This window comes from Crocodylus porosus, unplaced genomic scaffold (genome assembly GCF_001723895.1).
Source record: "Crocodylus porosus isolate Cpor-Errol unplaced genomic scaffold, CroPor_comp1, whole genome shotgun sequence".
Taxonomy (NCBI): domain Eukaryota; kingdom Metazoa; phylum Chordata; order Crocodylia; family Crocodylidae; genus Crocodylus; species Crocodylus porosus.
This window is the reverse complement of record NW_017728918.1, coordinates 71,635,562-71,662,288: the sequence shown is the minus strand read 5'-3', so window position 1 is coordinate 71,662,288 and position 26,727 is coordinate 71,635,562. Positions and strand designations below refer to the sequence as shown.

Below are 26,727 nucleotides of genomic sequence, written 5' to 3'. Positions count from 1 at the left end.
GGGATTTGCTTGAGAAGCATCTATGGATGCAAGCCAGCATTTTGGTTGCTTTACTAGCTGCAGCATTGCATTGCAGGCTCATGTTCATCTTGCAGTCAGTGATGACCCCCAAGTCTCTTTTTTCCATAGTGCTAGCCAGTGTAGCACTGCTGAGCCTATAAGGATGCTGCAGGTTTTTCCTCCCACCATCAGGTTCTCATCTGCCCATTTCCTGAGCTTGTCCAGGTCAGCCTGGATTGCCCTCCTGTCTTCTGGTGTCTCAAAAGAAGACTGGACAGACCTTGCTGGGGTCACTTGACCCCAGTTGTCTTTTCCTGCCTAGTGTAGGAGGACTGGACCCAAGGATCTACAAGGTCCCTTCCAGCTCCTAACAATCTATGAATCTGTTAGAGGAAAAGTAGGGGGCACTTGCACTCTGTGGCTTTCAGCAATGGTGCTCAACATTTTTGCCTCGGGCCAGATCTTGCAAGTGGGCCCCATCCAGGATGTGCAGTGGGCATGGTGGGGCCTGATCCAGCTGTGCAGGGTGGGGAGGGGTGGCATCACAGCACGTTCCAGCTGCATGGGGCAGGGAAGTATCCCAGCACCCTTCAGCCGCTCAGAGTTGCGAGCCATGCCAGCACCATCCAGCCATGTGGGGGCCTTCCCAGCCTAGGTATGGCCACACAAGTGGAAAAGTGGCTCCAATCCAGTTGTGCAGGTGGGAAGGGGACATGGCCCAGCCCCAACCTGGCTGCACAGGACTTGGGAATTTGGTAGTGGGGCAGAGGTGGCAGTAGCAAATGCCAGTGCTCCCTCACTGCCAGATTTCCCAGCTTGTGGGAAGCCCCATGAACCAAATGCCATGGCTTTGTGGGCCAGGGGTTGAGAACCCCTGCTCTACAGTACTCCTTTTCTTTTACAGAGAATAAAGAAACTGTCCAGACTCCTGTGGTTATTTTTAGATGATCTTCCAAGACTCCATTGATAGAGAGCCATATAATCCAGTATTTTGTCCTGCTTTATCATAGTATGAACATCAAGATCTTAATTAGGGGTGCACCGATAGAGATTTTGGAGGCCCCCTGCCCTCCTGGGGTGTGTGCAGCAGTGGGAACCACCCACCTGGGTGAGCCTGGCTGGCGAGTGCCTGGGCTGATTTCCAATGCAATCAATTTTCTTTGATCAATTTTCTTTATATCAGTGCCGATCCAATATCAGACCGATGTTTTGGTTCACCTCTAATATTAATGGATCTATTATTGTTTTTGGTCATGGGTTTGTAATGGGTATCACGGGGTATGTATGCAGAGCACAATTCAGTGCCATGAAAGGGTCCTTGACTGGAGGCAAAGTAGTTTTGGGGGTTGATACCCTACAGCCTACAAGCTAAATCCAGCCTGCCAAGCAATATTATCTAGCCCACAAAGCTTTGATGATGGCAGTGGGAGAGAAACAGCAAGTCACCTTCAGACTAAGCCCAGTTAATTTTACCCATTACTCCTAAGAGATTGCTGACCTCTGGTGTAGAGCCATAAGCATAGTGCACTACCAGGTCGGGTGCATCTGTGGAGTGATATTTGCTGGGTAGAGTACTGGGTTGATGTGACTAATGCTTCTTCTAGTTCCCCCGCTGCCTCACTTAGAGCTGACCCAAGTATTTCTGCATACCGGTGTAGTGTCATGTAGATCAGTGTTTCTCAACCTATGAAGAATATATGAACGGGTCACAAACAAACTTTAAAAATGGATTATATGTTGCATACATTTTTTTAAAAATAAGTGCTACTTGGGCTTTATTGTATGTTAATGCAGTGCATACTAATAAACAGAGTTCCAGCCTGCAAGGGGCTATTTGTTGACTGGGGGGAGTGGGAGGAGGGCAATCAGGCAAGGGGAGCCATGTGCATGTGTATGTGCACATGTGCCTGTGGCAGCCAGGCACCATGGAGAGCAGCTCCCCGCAGGTAAGTCTATGGGAAAGTGGGGAGCATAGATGAGGCATTGGACAGGGTTGGGGGGCACAGACAGTGTTTGAGGGTGGCATGGGAGGGGGTCATGTCCCATCCCTGCCCTCCCCCCCAGATTTGTGTACCCATAGTAGGCACACAGCAGCAGCCTGGCCAGACCGGCACAGGCAGGAGCCACTTCCATGGCCCAGTGGGCAGGACCCAGCGTGGAGTGGGGTGGCAAGACTCGTTGCTGCTGCCACCACCACCAGGACTCCCATGCTAACTGCACCACCAGCAGCATGAGGAGTAAACTCTGGGAGGGAGGGGGAGCACTTTGCTCTCACCTTCTCCTGCCACTTGCACACCCTGCCTCAGCTGTACCCATGGCCCTGCCACAGCCACTCCTCTCACACTGCAACTTATCCCAGAGGAGAGGTGGGGTGACAGGCAGTGCAGGTGGCCTAAGGGGGGGCAGCTGCAGCAGCCAGGCTGTAGTAGCAGAGTATAGCCACAGTCCAGCACATGAGCAGCTGGCAGAAGGAAGCGAGAGCAGGGAAACTCCCCTTTCCCCTCCCCCCCCTTATCTGTTACTCCTTGCGCTGCTGGTGGCATGACTAGCGTGGCGGTCCTGGCAGTGGCGGCAACAGCAACAAGTCTCATCACCCCTCTCTGGCCTCCCATGCTGGGTCCCACCTTCTAGGCCATTGAGGAGGTTCCCACTCATGCTGCTCCAGCCAAGCTGCAGCCCCATGCCCCACATCCCTCCCACCCCAGGAACGGGGCAGTAGGTCAGGAGTGAGGGGCACCAGCAGGGCTAGGGAGCTGTAGGTTGGGAGTGAATGCCTGTTTTCTATTTAAACTATTTACTGGGTCAGGACCAGCCGTCAATGTTTATAAATAGGTCCTGGTCTAAAAAAAGTCAAAAACCACTAATGTAGATGAACACACAGCATCGTGCTTCTGGTAATTCAAGGAACTTAATGTTTTTCTTCCTAACAGGGATTTTGAAATGTCCATCTTTGCCTTTGATATCTCTGTAGTGTATCAGTGTGCAGTGCATCAGTATACAATGCATGTGTGTGTTTTGTGTTAGAGCTCAAGATTTGAACTAGTTTGTTTTCTAGGAAGTACAATTCAAGATGGTGACAAACTGTAAAACCTTGATGATTTCATGTGCAGTTGCTAAATAATGGTATATTGCCAACCATCTTATTGCCATATATTTTATTAAAACACTTTTTTATTCATTGTTTTTGTTTTTCCATAGTTGCAGTTAAGTTTTCCAGGAAATTCTTTGTCCCTGGCATGGACTTCGTAACTGTCCAGACTTGCTTAATAATGAGCATCTGGGTTTCAGAATTTGTCCTTATCAACTAGATCCTGGGTCTTGTGAGCATCATGACACAGCTTGAGAGAGATGTTTTGCTTAGCTTTTGGCTCTAAGTTTTTTTTTTCCATTCTTTACATCATGCTATTAATGTTTCTAGCAGTAAATCTTAAATTATTGTTCATTGAAGCAAAGTTATCTCAAATTCTGAGGGAATAACTAAAATGTAGGTTTCTGACGATGAACATTTTCAAAGACCAATTATTCTAAATATCTCAGCATATAACTATACATGCTGATGGGCAGAATTTCATTAAACATTTTTTTAAATTAAAGGAATGCTGTCAGCTTTTTAAAAAAATGACTGATAAACAATTCTGATATAGCACATTTTAACACATTTGATATATCACATAGTAACTTCAGATATTATTTTCATATAGTCATTTTTAAAAGTACATCAGATTTTTTTCAGCTGTTCTGATGCTTGCTTCATCAAGAGAAAAGCTGAGAAAAAAATTAATCTTTACAAAATGATGGCAAACGCACAATGGAAGGAAATTTTAAAATGCACATTTTCACTAAGTTCTTCCAGTTACATGCAACTCATAACAGTATCTATAATAATTTCTGAATAATGTCTTCCAAGTTGTTGATTAAAATATTGTGAGAAGGGGGATGGACTGGCATGTCAGCCCCCTGACTAGAGAGCTACACAGCTGCCTGCTCATTTTCAGCAGAACAACAGCTCCTCTGCTCCGCAGGGGAGGGGAACTGCTCTCTTCTCCACTGCCACTGGTGTCCCGCTGGGTGATCCAGAGGCAGCAGTGCCAGCAGTGGGGAGGAGCTCAGGGCTGGGTGCAGGCTTCAGGCAGCTGCAGCAAGAAGGACTGTCAACGGCAGGGGGAGGCAGCTTCTTTTCCTCCGTACCCAGTAGCAGCTTCTGCTCGACTGCTGCCGCTCATCATGGGTGGGTGGTACAGAGCAACCACGGGAGCAGCCCAGGCGAGGGAGATTTGAATGTCTGTACATGCTGTGACTTTTCAGAAGAAAACATAGATTTCCAGCATCCTTCCCTCCCCTTCAGGGAGACAGTATGTCACTTACTGGACTCTGCTGCTCCAGTAGGGAGCAGAACATGCCCCTTTCACAATCCCCACATCGTGCTGCAGGGAAGTGTAGGCTGATCATGAGCAGTCTGAGTCGACCAATCAGGGCTGCTTTATGTACTTCTGCCATCCGTTACCAGGTAGACTAAGGGAGCCTACAGAGCATGCTGAGATGTGTGCAAAGAGGCCCCCCTGGCTGCACAATGTCAGTATTGCAAGCTCTCCACTCTTCAGGGCCTCGATATTTGAATGCCTGTGTACTGGCTCTGGGTAAGTTTCTCTACCAGGAGAATTCTCCTGGTAATTTGAACATGCATACTCAGCCACAACTGTAACTTCAGCATAAACTTCAGAATATCCATGTTTGGTTACAGACGCATCATCAAAGGTCATGCATGCTTTCTGTAACTAAAAAGATAAGCTTTCAATACTATGAAGTTAAGCTTTCACTTGCCAAAGCTTGCAGAAGCAACAGTCTCATGGTTGTACTAGTTGTTTTTTTTTTTTTTAAGTGATTCTCCTCTGAAGTTAGTCCATGCTATTTTTCTTAAAAAACCCTTTCTATTATATCTAAATTTGCAGTGTTTTGTGCATGTAGCTTCCTATCTTTTCCTATAAGCAACTTAGGAGAGACTCTCAGCACAACGTTAATAGGACTAGAACTTTAATTTGATTATAACCTTTTTTTTTATTTATTTACGTAAAACTAAAGTGCTGTTATAAATTTGTACAATTTCATATGCCTGGAATTGCTTTAAACTAAAATTTTAAGTCAAAGGCACATCATCCCTTTTGTGTTAAATATTTTTGAAGTACTGTGTCACAAAATTATTCTACCTTTTTCACTACAGCTTTCCTTGTCTTCATCTAGGTTGTTGGAAGAGGAGCCTTTGGCGTGGTCTGTAAGGCAAAATGGCGAGGAAAAGATGTGGCCATTAAACAAATAGAAAGTGAATCTGAAAGAAAAGCCTTCATTGTTGAGGTACAGTATTTTTCTTTAAGAGGTTGCATCTAGTGTCTTTTATATCCTGAATTTCTTCCAGTTACTGGTTGTTTTTCTTCATTGTCAAAATGCAGACATAATTTTAAAAAGGATGCAATTTAAAAATTGTGACTATAACCTGAAATACTTTTGGACATTTTTACATGTGCTCTTGGCTGGCTACTTCTAGTGAGCCATCCTAATTAAAAGTGCCCAAGCATCGCATGTATTAGCATCCCCACATGAAAAATGGCAGCGGGGCACTTTGAACTAAAGCTTATCGAACATGTTTTATTTCAGAGCACCCCACTGCCATTTTTTTTCCAGCGTGGGGATTTATGGGGACGCTGATACCTGTGACATGATGCTCTCCAGCAGCCTAATTTCTGTGCTCCAGCAGCTCGATTAATCAAGTCTGCTCTGACATGCTGGATTTCCAGCGTATCAGAGCAGGCTCTCTGTACATCTGTCAAAGGTTTGGTGCTTTTTATTTATACTCTGTTCTAGAACTTCATACATTACAAATATTAATACTTTCAGTAGTTCACCGGTGGAGGGATATAAAGTTTTTAACTTACTTTTATCTAACAAGGTTGAACACCAAACACCACAGTTTGACCAGTAAGAGTAGTATATTAAGTGACTGTCATTGTTTGTGACAAATATTGTTAGATTGCAAAATGGAGTGTCCCTTGTTAAGGGCAACACCAGTAATAATAACCCAAACTAATAACCCTCCTATAAATATCGGTTCTACCGTTTGGTCTAAATGTGAACTGTGTATGTGAAAATAAAAATTGAGAATAAATGGAAATTTCTGAGTGGTTATGGTTTGAAATAAAATACAACTTTTGTATTGCAGCTTCGACAGTTGTCACGCGTGAATCATCCTAATATAGTCAAGTTATACGGAGCCTGTCTGAATCCAGTAAGCTATATTTCCTCAGTCTCGATCCTCTTGATAAAACATGCTATAAGCAAGCAGTAACACAAAAAATACATTCAGAAAATTTAGTATTGTGGCTGTAAAATAGCAGTCACTTTATTAGTAGCTAGGCTCATGTTAAAGGTAAATTAAAAAACCAAACTAATTTCTGAATACCCGTTAGTACAGGGGCAGGCAGTTATTTTGAGTGGAGGGCTGCTTGCTGAGTTTTGGCAAGCCATCGAGGGCCACATGATAGGCAGTTGGGGGCAGATAAATATTTCTTTTTTAAATTTTTTAGGGCCCCTGCGGGCTGTATAGAATGGCCTGGCAGGCCACATTTTGCCCACCCCTGCATTACCACTTCATCGTGTTGCTTTTCCCTCTCCTTCCTTACACTGAGGAACCAAAAGATGATGCATATGACTGAAACATCAGTGCTTCCTCATTCAGAAACTAATGGAACTCAGGTTTCTGTCATTTGCCCTGCATTAATAGCTGTTGACACTACTACTAATACCCAAGTGGTATTAGTAACAGGACAGATTTGAAATTTGCAGCTTGGTAGGGTAACAGATGCATTTTATTCTCGTCTGGGGTATTTAATTAAATGGTTTGCCTTTGTTTTATGTAATAATAGATAGCAACCTCCATTGATGATCTTTTCTAATGCACTCCAGCAGTAAATCCCTTCTAACTGTAATTTTAGAGAAACTTTTGCATTTAGGGACTATATAAAAGTGCATCATTTCTTCTTTCCTAACCTTTAATGGGAATTAAGTATTAAGTTGAGTCTGCATCTTGTAAATAAATGTGCCATGAGCTCAGGTATGGCACAAGTGCAGTTCATCTGAATGAACTTTTCTTTCAGATGACAAAACCTGTTGTCCGCCCCTACATTGCACTTTAAAACTTCCCTATTTTTTTTGTCCCCTCCCCTCCAAAGGTGTGTCTTGTTATGGAGTATGCTGAAGGAGGTTCTCTATACAATGGTGAGTATCTTTTCAACATAGTGTCTCCCTGGAGCTGAACTACTAGTGTTAGAAGAATCTTTATGTAAAATTGGTTTAATGTATATTTTAAAGAACATTTTATAACCAGCATAGTTTAAAAATTCCTCTAACCCACTGATTTTTTTTTTTTGTATCAAATTATAAATTTTGCGCAAGTCTTAGGCAGACAAAGTTCTTTGAGTAAATGGGATAGACCAACTAAGTAGTTGGAAGAAGTGTTCTTTGCAAGCTCTTGGGCACAAACAACCTTCTTCAGGTGTAGGGAAAGTTTTTTGACTTCCGCATTTCTTGTTAGTTCCCTTTATGATCATTTAGTATAGATTGTGCTAGATATACCTGAAAATGGGCTTCTTTTATCATATGCCTAGTTATTTGCATAGCAGAATTTTGTATATTAAACACCTTTGTTAAGGAATTACTGTTTAAAAACTTTGGCAATCACTATTTGGGTAACCTCTGTTGCTCAAAATATGTGCAAGATTTCAACAGCAGTGTTGAAGGGCACGAGTAAATAACCATTTCCATTTCATAGAGCTTCTTATGGTATGCTGTTAATTCCACTGTATCTGTTGTAATATGCAATAAAGTTCTTTTTAGTTTGTGTCTCTGTTTTGCAGTGCTGCATGGTGCTGAGCCTCTGCCTTATTATACTGCTGCACATGCAATGAGTTGGTGTTTACAGTGTTCCCAAGGAGTGGCATATCTCCACAGCATGAAGCCAAAGGCTCTAATTCACAGGGACCTGAAACCACCAAAGTAGGTTTCTAATTAGTGTTTAAATTTCTCTCTCCCTACCCTTGTAAATTAGAATTGGGTCTCTCATAATTTGTTACTTGCACTGGGCTCAGATGGAGCCTTTAAATGATAGTTTACATCTAATAAGTTCAGTGTGATCTGATCTAAAGGCATTGTTTTGTGTACCACTGACAGTGTACTTATCACTGGCTAAAAATGGACATCTCATTTGAGGCAGTTCTTTTTGGTCCAAGTCAAAACCTGGGACAGAAGAGCTGCACAGCCCTTTGGACCCTGTAGCTTATCCCGGAAATTAGTGCCAGTTAACAGCAATAAGCTGTGACTTTCCTGGTGAAAAAGTATTAGCACATCTTATCTTGCAAACTTCACAGGTACTGAAAGTGGGAAAATAGGCTTGTATGTCTGTAGGATCCCAAGACAAAAGGCTTTCTCTGAGGAGAAATGTGATGTCTGTTTTAAGCCTACACAGAAATAAAGCCTATTCCTGTTCTTGCATCCTAATCCAATTCTCACATCATGGAAGTAGATTTTTCATTACAACAGTTTTACCAAACAAGAACATTTAAAAAAGGACTTGATATCTACTACCAGTGTTCTTCCTTTGTAAGCAAAGGACCTGGGGGTTTGAGTCTTTCTTCCTTCCCAAATTCTGATACATAGTATCATTGATTGCTTGTTTATTTATCCATTTCATCTGAAGAAAAGGTTGTGAGGTAGTCCTATTGAGTGTGTTGGTCATTCTTCTTCTGGCAAGGGATCAGCCATGATGACAGGCCTTCTGTCTTTTGAGCTCATACAAAATGTTGGTGAACAAGCATCGGAATGATTTTATCACCCTTGGATGCTTAGTTGATTGATATAACTGTTCCTTAAAAAACTATTTTTGTGTATAAAATTCCACAGCATAAATAATTAGTAAATTACTTTATTTTGTGGAGCATGCATTTAAATTTAAAAGTAGTCCATATACTTAGATAAATCACTAATACAACGTAAAGGAATGGTAAGGGCACTTTATTATAAAGAAAAGTATTGGGAATCAAGACCTTAAGATTCGTTCTAACGAATGGCTAAAATAGTGATGTTTTATTACCAGACTACTAAATTGTTTAATTTTGGGGTTTTCTTGACAGCTTGCTGTTGGTAGCTGGGGGGACGGTTCTAAAAATCTGTGATTTTGGTACGGCCTGTGATATTCAAACACACATGACCAACAATAAGGGAAGTGCTGCTTGGATGGCACCTGAAGTTTTTGAAGGTAACAAAGTAACTTATGATCTTGACTTTATGTACTTGCTACTTAAGGACATTTTGAGTGAGTTTTAAGTTTTATAGGAATAGGACTTAAGGAATGACCATGGTCAGAAATAGCCTTTTACTTTCATTTGAAAATTAGGGTTCAAACCTGCCATCCAAATATGTATATGAAAGAAATTCACATATATGTCAAGGTTTGATATTTTACTTCGACAAATGGCTAAACTGGATGGCCTGTAGTAGTAAACCTGGGGTTGTGTTAAAATTAAGCAGCCTCCAGTTACGTAAAGATTTGTACTGGTAATGTTATATACATCTTTATTGGGCTGACTTAAATAGTCAATTCAAGATGATGTCTGTCTCAAGGTAGTAAGTGTAACATGCCTAAAATTTACTGTGGATATATTAGTATTTTCCCAGTATAATATGGTTTCTGAGATTCAGAAATAACCTTAGATTCTTGTAGCATTAAAATATCATTCCTTTTACCACATATTCTATTTGGCTTCAGTCTTCAGAGTTCCCTGTCACTGCATCTGTATCTTTAACTACTTACTACTTTTATTACTCTTCCCTTTTTTCTTTCTTGTTGTTGTTCTTTTCCTTTTCCCTTGAGCTTCAGTTCGCATCATCTTCCACCCCATAAATAATTGTAAATGTGTGTGCTAAGAAAGTCTAGTGATGATCAAAGGTATGTGTAGCTGTTGCATCTTTTCTAGGGAAATAGTCAGCCTCTTTTCAGCAAGTCAGAAGAATGAGGGAAAATTTGTTTGCTTAAGTGTTTTTTGTGGATTTTGTTGTAGATTTCATCTGGAGATCTGAATAGTAAATTTAGTTTTCTATAAAGGCATCAAATTATTAGAAATTTACAGTTTGCAGTATTAGGTAGCTATAGGCAAAAAGAAAGTATAGGCGACCACTGCCTTTTCACATTTCTCTACAAGTTATCAATAGACCCTATTTTAGCCAATCACCTCTTCTTCAACATTTAGTTATTACTGCATTTACTCAAATATAACGTGACACTGAATATGCTATACAATGACTCCCCAAAATAATTAGATTCTGTATATGGAAAATTTATAAATCTGTTAGATTCTACATCTGGAAATATATAAGTATCGGAGGGTTGTCTTGAATTCTTCGCCCATCCCTGTCTCCTTCCCCTTCCCCCCGCCTCCCCGGCTCTACAACAGGGGCAACAGTGGCAGGGGGAGAGTCAGGTGATCACTTTGCCCTGCCTACTTCTTTCCCCCTGCAGCCTTCCTCCATCCCCTGCTCCCCACGGCCCCCCCCAACTCTGTAATCTCTGCTTCTTCCACCCACTCCCATTACTGACAGACACTGCTCAGGCTGCTCTGTCTCAGAGTACAGCACATGGAAGCACAGGCCTTGCCTAGCCATATTAGAGTCAGGGCTGTTGCTTGGCCAGGTAGGTGAAAGAGTTTCCATATGCTCCCTGTCTTGGAGAAACCCCAGCCCAAGCCAGAACCAATCTGCATCTGATGGGAACAGGGGGCAGGGGGAAGGGAATAAAGAGGAGCCTGCTCTGGGCCTGACTGTAGCTTGGGGCCAGGGTCAGAGCTGCAGCAGCCACCTGCTCCCCCCTCTGCCTCATATGCAAATATAAGATAAACTAATTGGGGGTTGGGACCGCCTTATATGGAAGTAAATATGGTAATTACTCATTAATTCCTCAACATACCTGCTATTACCAGAAGAAATGTAAAATCAGAGTTTCATATTTCCTGCTTTGGGGATTACTGTAAGCCTTCACCTTTTTCTTAACGAGAGTTTAGAGAAACTTCTGTTACCCAAAATATATAGCAATATAATTGAAACATTCATATTGCAGGGAATTAAATACTTGTATCTGAGAGTATATTTACTGGATGTGAGAGTTGCTGGGACAAAACGTTTCAAATTAATCTTGAAATATGATTATTTAGTATTAGCATTTATTTAATAAGCGCATTATTAACCATTTGTATGTATTTATTACTACGTTTAATATATCAACCACAAAATCTAACCTTATTTATTATGCAGTAATATCCAGTTCTTAAATATCATATTGGTAAGAGTTTGAGAGAGAGCCCCAACAGTAAACTTCCCAGAATTATAAAAGGCAGATAATTGCAATATTAAGTTTTATAAATGTTGTTTTTTTAATTATTTTAAATACATTAAAATAATGTTGTTCTAGATGGAGAATTTCCTTTAGTGATAGCTGTTCAATAAGAAATCGCTTTTGAGATATGATTGCATTAGCTGAAGTGTAGTAAGTCTGCAGCCATGTACAGACATTCAGTTTCTCCTGGCAGTGTCACTGCTGTCCTAGGAGAAACCATGAGTGTACAAACGTCCAGAATTTTTCTCCCAGGGCAAAAATGTCCAGTGCAAGAGAAAAAATAACCCAGATACAAGCAGGTTTAAATCACTCCCAGAAGAGTTTCTTCTGGGAGAGCATATATCTGTACATTCTCTTCTACCTACCCATGAGTGTGTCACTCACTGGACTCTGCTGCAGCAGCTGAGGAGGAAAAAGAACATGTCCTGTTCACAGTCCACACATTGTGCTGTACAGGCCAGTCCTGAGTAGTCTGGATTATCTGATTAGAGCTGCCCTGTGCACTGCTGTCCTCTGTCTCCCGGTAAAACTGAGGAAACCTAGAGAACTTAGTGAGATGTGTGGACAGGGACCCCCTGTCTGTACAGTATCAGTACTACAAGCTCTCTGTTTTTCAGGGCATCAGCTTTCAAATGTCTGTTAGGGTATCTCCAGGTAAGTTTTTCTATCAAGAAAACAAACCCAGGAGAATTCTTTGAAATTATTTGAATGTGTATGTGCAACCTGTATGTGCTATTGATCTTTGTTGTATATCTGTATAATGAAATAATGTAGAAGGAAATAATGTGAAATGTAGATAAAGAAGATTTTTTTTTTTTTATGCACGCCTTCTAAGGAAAAATAATTAGCCTCTTGATGTCATTCATGCATAATACATTGAACAGAAAAGATACAGCTATAGAACTGATTGTTTTTACATATTTTATACTCTGCATCCATTGATCATGTCTACTTTAGCACTTGCGTGGTCCTTATAATTACAGAAGAAGAGATATTATTAGTCTTTTATTCTCTGGGCTTTGTTCTTCATTTTTTTTCTATTATCTAAAAGTTTCCTATATGCTTATCAAGAAACCTAGAAAAGACTCAATTTGTGTCTGAAAGAATTTACAAGCTAAATTTTAGGCATAGCAGAACAATGGAGAATAACAAACAGGGAATGAGCGGTGAAATCTGAAGGCAGTAAGCGATCAGACAGTTATTTGTTTAAACTTATGTAAACATGATGATGGTTGTATTTAAAGACATTTGTATTTAAACACAAAAATGATAGCTATATTCGTGAAAGTAGCTGACTTACTATAACCATCATAGAAAAAGTGAGTTTCAAGTTAAATTTTTTCAATATAAATGTTTTCAATCTTACATTAGTATGAACAAAAATAGTTTTAAAAATAAAAATGTGTTTGTTGTATAGAAAATGAAGGTTGAAGTTAAAACTAAGTGTTAGGGCCAGTCTTTCTTATTATGTTATGCATGTATCCTGTAGAAGACACACAAATTATATCAATGGATTTCTTTCAGGTAGCAATTACAGTGAAAAATGTGACGTATTTAGTTGGGGTATTATTCTTTGGGAAGTGATCACCCGGAGGAAACCTTTTGATGAGATTGGTGGTCCAGCTTTCCGCATAATGTGGGCTGTTCATAATGGTGAGTTATAAGCTTGTATTTTACTTTGGTGCCTGTACATGTGAGTTGTGTATTTGTGCACCATTTACTCAATAATTTTGGAAAAAACCATATTTAGTAAGTGATAGTTTTATACTTCTCTGGGTATTCACCTTTCTCATTAATATTTAGATAATTTCACTTGTGAACCAACTCATTTTTTGGTGTTGTTTCTTTTCTGTCATCTCAGGCTGAGAGAGAATTTCCTAGTGTCACCCCCAGGGCTGTAGAGCTTGGACTGGGAGATAAGACCACAGGGCCAGGGCCAGGGCTAGGGCTGAGAGAGAAGAATATGCACCAAATCTGCACCACAACTGCAGAGCTTGGGCTGGGAGATAAGGATCTCCCAGCCTGGGCCCCACAACTTCGGAGCTTGGGCTAGATGATAAGGATCTCCGAGCTTGGGCCCTACCACCAGAGCTGAGGCTGAATGATAAGAAGATCCCAGCCCCCGCTCCCCAATCATGATTGGGAAGTGGGGGCTGGGAGCTGCCTGGACAGGGGGACATTGTTCCTACCCAGGTTTTGGTGACAGCCCATTCTGGCTGCAGGCAGTTCCCAGGGGCAAGGAACAATGTCTCAGTCTGCACCATGAGACCACTGTCTCCGAGCCCTATGCTCCCTGCCAACTCCTGAGTTAGCATCCAGGGGAAGCCTAGATCTCCCCCTGGCTGCAGCAGAGGTCCGATGCAGGGCCACAGGGAGCAGGAGCAGTCTGCTGCTAAGAGCAGCAAATCTGCTTCCATGTCCCTGCATATGTAGACATGTGCCTGGGACAGTTTAAAGTAGTTTACTCTAGAGTAGACTGTTCCTACATTATTTGCATGTGTAGACTCACCCGCCAAGTATTTCAGCAACAAAGATGTTAACATATTATATAGTAACAGAATTTCCAAGAATGGTTCAATAAAGAAGTTACTCATTTTACTTATAGGTACTCGGCCACCACTGATCAAAAATTTACCCAAGCCTATTGAGAGTTTAATGACCCGGTGCTGGTCTAAAGATCCCTCACAACGACCTTCCATGGAAGAAATTGTCAAAATTATGACACACTTGATGCGGGTATAACTTTTTTTGTTTTTCCAGTTTTTAAATAACGCACTTACTATGGGTTATTAAGTTGTAATACTGGTTTAAAAAGGCCTCTGTTATTTTATTCAATGTATGCCTATAACAGATCTTCATTGTATAAAGGTTTTTGTTAAATGCAACTTAAAAGCTGCTCAAACAGGCTATCTGCTCTGCACCCATACAGGATCTATGCTAATTTGATCCTGCAACGTTAAAGTTATTCAGAAGTTTTACTTCTGTAGTTTCTGTAGCAATTTTCCCAGCACCGATGTGTGTACAGTCACAGTAATTTCCAGGTTCAACAATAGCTTCTTTTAAAAAAAAAAAAAAAAGGCTGTAATTGTCCAGTCTTCAGGAACAGGTGCTATAGAAGGATATATTGCTTATCTTTGTATATAGTGCTTATCAGTGTTATTTCACCTGTAATTTCCTTTAAAAAAAAAAAAAACTGTAGCCCTAAAGAACAGCTCTACTGTTCATTTGTTTTTTGTTAATTAATTTGAAAAGTTTCAAATTATTAGTTAAACCAACCTGAACATACTTTGCTGAATGGAGCTCATATCACTCTGATATCTACTAACCCAATTTTACACTGACTGCAGGTGAACAAGACTGACTAGCTGAAATCTAAATTTTTTAAAAGTTCTTCCTTTATTTGCAGTATTACCTTAAATATTATCCCCTTCCTTTCTGCCAAAACTCTGTAATAATCTAGCAGCAAAGTTTAGATATCATTCTGTCCTTTTGCTAAATGTTACTGGACTTAATCGGGCAGTTGTTTGTGGCTTCCATCATACTGTCTTATCTCTAAAGTTTGCACTGGAGATTTGAAAAAAACAGATTGGATAAACATGTTGGAGGTAGACTGCATATGCTTGATTGTGCCTCAACAGGGCCTTTTAGGGCTGCAGTTCTTTGATGTCTATAATGAGAAATTTGCTTTGGGGCAATTAAAAATAACATTTTGGGGAATTACTAAAAAGCAAAAACTTGCAGAACCAGCTGGAGTAATAACATCAGCAGCTAAGTAGTTAAGTAGCATGACATATAGCCTAACTGTTGTTTTCTTTTGTGCATCCATTTAGACAACTAGGAGCTATTGAAGTGCCTGATACTCTTACAGCTACTGTACATACTCTGGAAGTTTTAGTCATTTTACATTTAATACTTTTACAATTCCTTTCTACGCAGTACTTCCCAGGAACTCAGGAACCTCTTCAATATCCTTGTCAGTATTCAGATGAAGGCCAAAGCAACTCAGCCACTAGTACAGGTATGCCAGGGTAAATGGAAGAAAAAGTGTTCGTTCCTTTTTACGTTTAAAGGAAAATGGCATAGGGTTAGTTTATAAAGCATAGACTTGTACTAACTTTGAACTGCAATGGGGAAAAGAGCTAATCTCCTTTCCAAAATACCAGACCTTTACTTAAGTCCTTTGCCTTGTTCAAAGGTCTCATACCAAATAACCGTACTGAAAGGTTGCCCCCTTAAGCTTTTGATCCATCCAAGTCCACTTTCCTGTCTCCACATTTGCGAAGAGTGTACACTTAAAGGTGCTTCAGTCCACAAAGGCATATTGTCTCCCTTTCTTCCAGAAGGTTATTTGGGTTCCAGCAGCTATCTCCCAGATTTTCTTTCTTATGACTAGATCTCTAGGGGATTACTAGGAAGGTCATAATAGCTATTCAGTGCTGCATGTAGGATAGAATTCCATTGTGATGACAAAAAGTGGAAATGGTTCAGATGTACTAACATTGCGTCCTATAAAAGATTTAGTGTTTCCTCTCTAAAATTTATCTTGTGCATAAAGTAACTTTATTCTGCATGTTAAGCTAGTTAAAAATGTAAAAATTAACTGAAAATTTAATGGCAGAAATTCTTGAAAGCTAAGAATACATACTAAATTATCTCAATTTGCCAGACTGCAAAAAGCATGTGTAGCACAAGAATTTAAAATATATGTTAAACAAAAGTAGTTTTAAATGTCTGTCATTTTAAAAAATATCCAGTAGGATTCATTTTGAACTTCACCTCTGATGATGAGCAAAACATGTTCAGTCATAGTCTTAAACTGGGATTTTCCCCCATTTGACATAGGGAGGGAGGGGTGCCCCTCACCTTACAATCCAGCACAAGGCAATAGGACAAAGGAGGGGGGAAGGAGCTTGAACCAGAACTACCCCACCTCCATTGCCTCTGCATGCCCTGCCACTCCTTTCCCCTGCAGCCCTACCTACCCCACCCTTCTCTGCTGCTTCTCCCTGTCTCTCCCTTCTGCTGCTCTCCTCCTTACCTTTGCTCTGCACTAACAAGCTCCATCCCTGCTGCAACGTGGGGTACAGAGCACAGCTTAGCAGTGGTACAGAGCTAGCACTGCTATTCCAGCCCCACTGCTGTGGGATAGGCTAGAGCCATGCTCTGTACCCTGGGCTGCAGTAGGGACAAAGCCTGCTGGTGCAGAGCAAAGGTAAGGTGGGGAGGTGGGGTGAGAATGACTTTGAGCGAGGTTGGCGAGAGATAGGAGGAAGGTGTGAGGCTGTGGGTGGCAGAAGCGGCATGGAGGGGGGAACAGGGGAAAGAGAAATCTGCAAGCAGAGGCTTCAGGGGGCAGGGACAAGCGCAATGGGGGCAAGTGGAGGGGCCAGCAGCAGGGGGCAAGCTGCCTGCCACTCTCACTACCTGCCTCACTACCTCCACACCACCTGCTCCCTACTGCCTCCCCCACTGTCTGTCCCACACCACCTGCCCCAGTACTGCCCCCTCTCATCGCTTCTCCCCACCCACCTGCAGTAGCGTGGGGGATGAGTTGAAGATGATCCTCCAATAATAAGATTGCGTACATGGAAAATTATAATAAATTGATAAATTTTCTGTGTGTCAAATCTACTTACTGGGGGTTGTCTTGTATTTGAGTAAATATGGTATTTAAGTGAATTATTGTGAGGTTGCAATTTGTTTTCATCAAAACATTCAAAAAAGTTAATATAAAAAAGCAGGAAATACTGAATGATTAAGTAAAGAATTGAATTTTGACTTGGTCTTTTTTCAAAGAGAAGTGAATTCTTCATTAAATACAAAAAATGCTTTTGTTTTTTATAGGCTCATTCATGGACATCACGTCTACAAACACTAGTAACAAGAGTGATGCTAACATGGAACCTGCTGACATTCAAGGAACTGCTACCAATGATACCATTAAACGCTTAGAATCAAAACTAGCCCAGCAAATGAAAAATGCAGCAAAGCAGCCAGTAAGCAAATCAGTAAAATCTTGGGCCTTAAGGATGATACTGGTATTAGCTGAATTAAAAAAATAAATATATGGTTTTATAATAGGATGGAAAACTTCTTACCTACAGATTTTTATAACAGGAACTCAAACTATTCTGCATCTATTAATGATCCATGGAGATCTGCTGTTTCTTCATTTGCAGTTGTTGTAGAGAAACAGTTTTCCTGGTACAAGCTATTGCGTAGCTTTCCTTATAAAAGAAATGTTGAGCAGACATAGCTGTCTTCCATAGATGGAGTTCCAAGGAGAGGAAAGGTACCAGTAGTCACCTTGGGAGATCCTGGCCTCTACTAAAAGAAGGAAAAACAAGGTTCTCCAGAAGGTACTTGAGTTAAGGTAGACTAGAGCTCCAGCCAGCTCTCAAGCATGTCCATGGTAGATGGTACGAAGTGCAAGGAGCAAAGTAGATTGTTCAAGAGAGCAGAGGCAGGCAGGGCACAAAAATGACCAAAGGGAAGCTGTCCATTTTTTTTTCAGAGGGCACCCTCCCAACCCCCTAAAATCTAACATTGTATACAGCAGTAGTGCTCAATTTATTGGCCCTCTGGGCCAGATGAGTGGTACAAGGCCAGTCCATGGGCTGGATCAGGCCCTGTGTGCCAGGATCAGACCTTGCACTGCCTGTACCTGTACACCAATATTGGGCCCCACCCAGCCTCACTTGGTCCCCGTGTGCCAGGGTTGGGTTCTGGGATCCCATACTGCCCCCACATGATAGAATCAGGCCCCACAAGCTGGAATTGAGTCCTGTACCACCTGGCTCTGTGTGCCAGGATTAGGCCCGGTACTACACTATCTAGCCCACAGGACTCCCCGTGGGTCTGAAAATTTTGGATCTGTGTGGTATCCCACAAGCCAGATGACACAACACTGGAAGCCCAATCTGACCCACTGGCTGGGGGTTGAGCACTCTTGGTACGATGGAGTGCCTTTTTTTCCTCTCAAAACTGAGAATCTGAAAGAAAGTTTAAATGAGAGAAGGATAAGAGTGGATGCAAAAGATTTATATGAAATTACAAATAATATCAAGAAGATAAATTGGGGATCTCTAGTAATAATACATGATCAATGAAAGTTGAATTCAACATACTTGAGGATGAGAGGAATTATTTTTATTATAAAGTATCAGATTTACCTGTTAGAACTCCTTATCTTAAGCTAGTACTGAGACCAAAAGATTGGTATTTGAGAAAAAGTAAGAAAATATAAAACTGAGTATTGGGTAAGCTAGAAAAAGAAAAATCATTATGGTTCAGCATTGTCCTAATTCTTTTCCCATTGATGCAACTCATTTAGTTCAGTTTATACATTTGCAGTAATTAAGTTGGTTTTGTTTTAAAAAAAAAGGAAAGGTTAATTTTTAAAAATTGTGGCATTTTGAAAATATTTGTTGCATAATATAGTGACAATTTTTCCCTCGCCATGGTTCTTTATCAGTCTGCTCTAAATATAGAGGTAAGCTCAAAAATCAGTTCTTGGGTTGTCTAGAAACATTTTTTTCTTTTAAGTGTGACACCTGTTTTTACAGGGTGACCCTGGTCGTTTAAGTTTACCTCCATCTCGTGGAAGTAGTGTGGAGAGCTTGTCTGATGTTCGTGGACGACCACAGTCAACCCTTGTTTCAGGGGAAGGCGCTAAGAGAATGAGTGCCGACATGTCTGAAATAGAAGCAAGAATTGCTGCTACCACAGGTAAAAAAAATTTTAAAAAAGGAGTGGGGGGAGCTTCCAAATGTACATATTTTTGTTCGAGGTTTGTTGTTAAGTCTTTTTTTTTTTTCATTAAAAGAAAATGGGCAGGAATTGAGACTTGCATGGATTCTTTATTTTTACAGTATGTCTGTTGTTTCAGAGTTGATATGAAGCAATCTACTTGTTTCACATTTGGGCTTTTGGCTACAAACAAAAATTTGGGTTTTTTTTATTCGATTGTTACATATCAGCCTTGTTTCATAAGTAAAAGTTTGTCCCTGCTTCTGAATGGATGGTATGCTCTTGCCATTCTTATTTTTTATTATTAAAATTACATTTCACTTGATACAACATTCAATTATTTTGGAATGCAATAATGATTTTAAAGTACTATTTCTAAATAAATTACTTTATTATTATTTTAAAGTAAATTGAAAAATACCTTTTCAGAGAAAATATCTAGATGCTCAGTTTTGTACTTACCTTAAAGAAAAGACTAGGTACAAAGATAATCTTTCAGTTTCTTCTTAAAACTAAAAAGTAAAGTGTTTTAGCCGTGTGTTTCACCAGGTTTGCTTCAGGTAGTAGTCTTTCTTTTATGTGGTGGGTCTTTGATGCAAGTTTAGGATGCAGGCACAAACACAGAATTACATGGTGAAAATACCATGTAGGTATTTGTGTGGGTGTTTTTTCCAAATAAGCAAATTATAGATAGTGTTTCACTGTGCCTAGCAACCAGACACTTAGTCCCTCTTCATAGCTAGTTAGCTTGTTTGCAAACATTTATATTTCATGTGACTATGAAAAAGACATTTTTATTGACTATAGCTCTCGATTTAGAGAATCCAAACAAATTACATGAGGTCAGACCTTACCCTAGTGAGCCAATAGTTTTCCATTACTTAGAAAATTGGGAATAATAAGGTAACACTTTTTATAATATGCTTAACCTTCTGATTTGTTCACAACAGCTGAAAAGCAGTTGGTTTTTATTGTGTTTATTATCGTGGCAACCTCCAAAGATTTTTTGTGATGTATAGGATGCCATGTTACCATTCCCTGAAGAGCTTAGTCTGACACTGGTGTTCAACCTCCTGGTCCTAGGGGCCAGATGAGTGGTACTGGGCCAATGCAGCACTCAAGGTCAGTCCACAGGTGCTATCCAGCCATGCTCAGACTTGACCCTGTGCACCAGTGCGATCTAGTGCACTATATCAGCATCCTGCTTGCAAGGCTCCTCACAGGTCCTGAAATTTGGCAGCAGGATAGCTGCAATAAATGCTGCCACCAGTACCCTGCTGACAAATTTTCCGACCTGTGGAGAAACCCACAACATGGCCTCAGTGCTTGATCTGGCCTGTGGACTGGAAGTTGAGCACCCCTGGTCTAAAATAAGAGTGCTTCCAAGGCTTCTGGTTTATTTATTTACTCTTGGACTCAATGCTGCAGTCAGTTCTCTAACACCCTCAACCTGTAGTATACATTTATGGAAGGTCTCACCAGCACAAAAGGCAACTGCGTACTTAATAGAGGCATTAAAGGTTAAACGTTTAAACAATAAGTATATTTATACTGGTAATGCATTACCAGTTAATGTTTAGTATGCGGCTCAGTCTGGTGGGAAAGAGAAATGGTGCCTCAGGAATAAAGAACATGGGAGGGCAGGTAGAAGAAGGGAGCAAGAAGAAGGGGAGGGGTGAGAGGGGACCAGTACCCATAGCCTATGAGGTTAAAGAGGAAAACAGCAGCATAGCAATGACTTTTCACTTGAACAATTAGCTGCTCATTGAAAAGTGCTCCCTCCCAATCAGCACACCAGGGGCTGCAACAGGCTGGGAAAGTTTCATGTGGGCTGTGTGGTCTGGTAGAGCTTTCCACTGCCGCCGCCGCCTCCTCCTTGGGCAAAGGGCCTGGAGAGCAGCTTCCAGCAGCAGCTGTGTCCAAGCTGCTGTATTATCAGTTAACTGTTTAACCAATATAATTAGAGATGGTTAAATGGATAATTTTTTAAATGATATTTACATCCCTAGTACATACTTAGTCTGCTTTTGTTGTTTTTTTTAAAAATGCTGGGCCATTCTAAGCCCTCACTGGTATAAAAACGAATGCAACTCATTTAACATTAATGGAATTAACCCTGGTTCTTATCCACGGGAGCTTGCAGTTTTCCCCATTTGTTGTTGTCTTAACTAAATTCTAGATACAACTAGAAATAATTATCTAAGTGTATGTTAAAGTTAACAACCCTCTGCCTTTCTCTTGTCTAAAGTTCATTTGGACTAAGCCAAGTGTAACAGGAAAGCAGAATTTGCGTCAGTCAGCACCAGGCTGATAAAAATCTGTTCAACATCATCTTAAACATGTTTTCATGAATTTTGTTGGTTAGAGTTAAAATACCAGTTTCTTTATCTGGTTAGTTATTGTTTCAGAGGACAAAACATAGAGATACCGAACAAAGAAATTGGATTGGTAAGTGGAGAGGGGTATTGTCAAGAATAAATAATTGAAACGATATTTTAAGAATTGCCTCATCTTCTTGTTCCACCTATCATTAGACTTGCCATAGAAACAAATCAGATAGCACACATTCGTGTCAAATATTTTTGGATTTTTTGGTGCATGTGTGTGTATTAACTTAAAATATGCTACAACAGTCTGCTTTGGGAGAGAGATTCACACACATTTTAATGGGAGTTCTATATTTAATCTTAATACAGGCCCTGAGTTTTACCACCTCTTCCTCCAGCCTCAAGAGACAAAAGGAACACTTATAGGTTTATTTTATACTGTTAATGTGATTGCAATCCATAAACATTTCTACTTTAGCATGAAGAATTTTTTCCATTAATTTCATAAGTTTATGAAACAGTGCACTTTCCTCTAGAGCAAACATTTTCTTATTGTGTACCCCCCTTCCAGATTTACCAGCTGCCTGTGTACCCCTATCAACATACATTTTATATTTTAACTCCTTAAATTCCAATTACTATTATAATAAAAATTTAATCCATTACGCACTTTCTCCTGCATACCCCCAGAGATGTCTTGCATACCCCCATGGATATATGTACCACAGCTTTGGCTCCCCTGCTCTAGAGTATGTAGGTTGGCCCAGAATGTTCAAAGTAAAAAGCATTCACTCATAGAACCCCATATACAAGACAGAAATAATCCTTCAAATCTGGTAATGAAGCAGACATCTTTGACACTGTTTAGATTTTACTTTACAGGCAATTACAGTTTATGGAAATGAAACATCCAACCTGAAAACGTAAACTTTTTGATAAACCAGTATATGTCTGAGACTAAAACAAAACTACAGAGGCAATGTGTAACTTCTAAAATAATCAGGGATATATATATTTAATGTGCAGGTGAAGTGGAACAAGCAAATTTGTCCTGCATTCTTATAATTACATTTTTAGCTTTCCCTTCCTCATTGCCATGCTGCTTTCTTTGTTGAGTTTTGTGTTGCTAACTACAACTAATTATATTGTGTTCGTATTGACAGCTATTTCTGTGTTTGCTTTTAACAATTGCTTAACTGTTTGTAAGCATGAATAGACTATGCAGTTTATTCTGCATGATGTTTTGCATGAAATATAGTTTAACAAAAGTATATGAAAATTGCAGTGTGATATATTTTTAATAATTTTGCTGTTACCATTGTAGTTGTTTGCATGTGTATTGTATATGTGTATTTTTTCAGCCTATTCCAAGCCTAAACGAGGCCATCGTAAAACTGCTTCATTTGGCAACATTCTGGATGTCCCTGAGATCATCATACCAGGTATCACAGACCAGGTGAATGGGCCTATTGGCTAAGATGCTGGGATAATGATCAGATTTTCAAAAATACTTTTTGCTCTGACATATAACATAGGTGGAGACAATACAATAAAATTTTCCATCATCTTTTAATTTAAAAGAACTTGCCACTCTCATTTGCTTCTCTCTCAAAGATAGGAATATGCCCTTGCTGGCTGGACTGAGGTTCCTGGTTTAGACTATTTTACTTACAAATTTCCAAACCAAGCCTATACGGTACAGTGTTTTATTATAATATCCCTCATCTAATGAAAAGTGGGCTTAAAATTGAGATGAACTTTGTCCAGTGGTTCATACAGCCTTGGTCACAGTCGCATCTGCTTTTATAAATATATACAGTATTAGCAGAAGAAAAATCATTTAGATAGTATTAGATGACTTTGCATGTGTGTTGGGCATGTTATATTAAAATACACATGCTACAAATATTTTTTCTAATAAATATAGTAACTTTCAAAGCCCACTATTAAGCATGCTCCCCAACTTTTTGCAACATTCTTTCGACTGCCAGTGTTCCTTTTGGGTACTGTCATATGTATATCAGTAAAAATTGTGCGCTTAAATATAGTTTATTTTCTCTGAGAAGGCGTTTGTACAACATACATATTAAATTATAAAAGTAGACAGATTTTTCTCATTAAAATGTATGCAAAGCAGGTTGCTTGGTGAAATCTGTATTGCATATCACTTTTACATGATTATATATGAAATAGCAGTGCTATGTAGATTTAAATTTTTAGATCTCCAATAATATAACCTGTTGCTATAAACAGAAATGTTAGTGGGTTTGTATGGGGAAGGTAGAATGAAAGTTGCAGGGACAGAAACACTTAAAATCTGTTAACACGGTGCCAAAATGCATTGACATAAAGCTCACAAAACTCTGTGCCGTTATACCACTATGTACTTATTTGCATAACAAATAAGCACCTGTAAAGTCAGTAATTTACAGAATTTATATTTCAGCCAAAAGTGAATTATTTCTGATTATTAAAATTGCTGGAAAGGATTGATTGTGTGTAGTGGCAGAGAGCAGCCACAGAGCACTTAAATCTAATTCACCAGATGAGTTATTAGAATTTAAAAAGTGAATCATGATTTGGTTTTAGGATTTTGCAGGCCAACTGGAGGCAAAGAGGGGGAATGAAGTTACTTACTTAGACATATGACAGCATCATACTCATAACTCTGTTATGTTAAAAGTTCAGCCCATATTTTTAATTTTATGTAAATGTACTCCAGTACACTTTTTTGGGTAATTGAAATAAAGGTGAAGTAAAAAAAAAGCTTAAATTCCAGCTTACTTTCTTCATCTTTAAGAAATACTGAGTTGCAGATTGTTGCAGTGCAGTGCAGTCAGGTTTTCCACTGAAGACCTCAAGATGGCAGCCCCAACATACTTTTTTTACTCTCTCTTCCCCTTACTCTTCCTTTTCAAAAAGGCTTTGGTAGGTTAAATCTTTTAAAGGCTTGCTTCTTTACTACCTTTTCTTCTTTTTCTTTTCAGATTTCCTCCAGCTGAGGTATTTAGTAAGATTATTAATAGCAATATAATTTGAATAATTCTTAGCCAAAAGTTTTTTATAAAATAGACGTACAGATCCGATCGCAAACCTCTGAAATACAGTACTCTCTAGGTTAGAATATCCTTATGTAACCCTTTGGGAAATGGTCAGAAACTTTTCAGATATATCAGTTATTCAAATAAACCTTTCAGAGGAACTTTCCATAGTGAGAATGCAGAATAGAGCTGGCCAAACTAGAATTTGGCTAGGTACAAGGACCAGCACCCCTGCTTTTTTGTACAAGAGTTACAGATTCTTAATTGACCATAAGTAGTTAGACGAACTTAATTTTGCATCCCATCCAAAAAAAGCCCCCTTATAGATTTTGCAAAGAATATTAAAACAAATAGCAAAGTTAAAAGACAGAAGAAGATAGGTAACTGTGCAGTGAGCATGGGATAGACATTTAAAGGTACTATAGATACAGCCCAAAATCTTAGGGAATGTTTTGTATTTGTTTTCACTAAGAAATGATGCAGTGGGTCATGGTTAATGAGGATATGGAAATGGGAATAAGATGGAAACAGAACTCAGTAAGCTCTGGCTTGGGGAGGAAGCAGATAATCTGGATGCCAGAATTCTGAAATAACTACCATGAAATCACAGCTCAGAAAGCAAATATTTTCACAAATCTTTCAAGTCCAAGTGGTACTGTATGATTGAGAGAGCAAATGTTAATAGCGATGTAGAAAGGGGAGAAGGGGAAAGTGATCTAGACCAACAATCAGCAATATATAGTCCATCAAGCCACTGTTTGCAGGGTACAGATATGTAATGTTTTCTCCACCCTCAAAATTTGTAAGTACCTTGTTTGAGTATAGATTTCAAGACACTGACATTTCAAATTCATAAAGTTTAATTTTGCCATTATTACACAAAGCTAACTCAATAGTAAAATAGATTGGCATGACTCATTTCCAATTTAATATCTTAGGTAGTTGATATTCCAGTGTGTGCATAACTAGGTTAATGTGTAAAACTCACTTCTTGTTCTCAAAATTTTATTTTAGAATGCAGGCATAAGCAGTGCAAATCAATATTTTTAAACAATTAGATCCTCAGAGATTTAATAAATACATGTTTTTAAATCAAGTATTAAACTATATTTTGCAGAGAACTTAATAAAGATAAGTAGGCAAAAGCAGCAAGACTTCTGGAGAATACTATTTTTTCTAACTATACCTTCTGGCACTGGCAACTCTTCAGTGTTTTATATACACCATTTTCATATAAGCTATTTTTATGGTGGGGGGGTTATAGTGGCTGTATATTACTCAGGAACACCTAAATTAATCTAAGTTTGTGAACTGTTTTGACAAAAGGAGGTGCATCTGAGAGTGAATAAAGGAAGAGAATTTGAGCAGCAAGAAACAAGAAAGAAAATAGGTCAAAATCGGATCAGTGGAAAGAGTGTCTTGTTTCTTCAAATATAGACAATAGGGTGCAAAACTTTTTTTTGAGAATAGGAAGCACTTCTCTAAATGGTATGGGCAGAGATTATTTGTGTAAGAATTTTGCAGCAAGAAGGCAGGAGACTGAGAGAAGCCATTCACCTGGGGAAGGTACAGTGTGATAAGGTGGTGAACAATATGAAGAAAAAAGTACTGAGGAGAGAGTTAAATTGCAGGGAGGAGGGAATACAGTGCAATAAGAGGAAAGAGAGTGAAAGGAGAGAGAAGAAAAAGAAGAAATGGGATAAAAGAACACCAAGGAGGAGTGAGACTGGAATGAGAGAAAGGAAAAGGCAGGCAAGCAGGTAGAAAAAAAAAGGAAAAGAATAAAATGGGTTGGAAAAATGAAGAAGGCAAATACACTGGAGACTCAGCAAACAAAGTAATAGATGGAGGAGTTCCTAGGCAATATTTTGCAGTAAACAATCAATATAATGATTTATTATTTAGACTTGGTCCTTACATTTAAGTTTATATTGTGTTAGTGGCAGCATTGACCACGGAATGCATATGGTATATTTTCATTGAAATCCTAAGTGAATCTCTCAACATATGCAATACATAAATTCTTTGGTCAACAGTCTGTTTTTATTTAACTTTCCATGTTACATAATATGCCACTGAACTATACATTATATCTGTCATTCTTAGGTTCTGATTATATACATTCTGTTTTAATCTCATTCTTTTTTTTGTTTAGATCTTTTATTAAAAGATTTTTTTT

General features: G+C 39.4%; 1 protein-coding gene across 3 annotated transcripts in view; it reads left to right on the top strand.

The window, feature by feature from the left end:
* Positions 1-26,727, top strand: part of MAP3K7 (mitogen-activated protein kinase kinase kinase 7) — a 92,156-nt gene that overhangs the window by 30,519 nt on the left and 34,910 nt on the right. Inside the window, exons 2-12 of one of the 3 annotated variants that reach the window (XM_019537762.1) lie at positions 5,239-5,349; positions 6,212-6,277; positions 7,221-7,266; positions 7,905-8,043; positions 9,177-9,301; positions 12,956-13,084; positions 14,037-14,167; positions 15,368-15,449; positions 17,276-17,427; positions 18,997-19,159; positions 22,869-22,949. In XM_019537762.1, the coding sequence (XP_019393307.1) occupies positions 5,239-5,349; positions 6,212-6,277; positions 7,221-7,266; positions 7,905-8,043; positions 9,177-9,301; positions 12,956-13,084; positions 14,037-14,167; positions 15,368-15,449; positions 17,276-17,427; positions 18,997-19,159; positions 22,869-22,949 (1,225 nt within the window). Of the gene's footprint in view, positions 1-5,238; positions 5,350-6,211; positions 6,278-7,220; positions 7,267-7,884; positions 8,044-9,176; positions 9,302-12,955; positions 13,085-14,036; positions 14,168-15,367; positions 15,450-17,275; positions 17,428-18,996; positions 19,160-22,868; positions 22,950-26,727 lie in introns of those variants that run through there. The other 2 variants (XM_019537764.1, XM_019537765.1) reach the window with 2 other exon arrangements.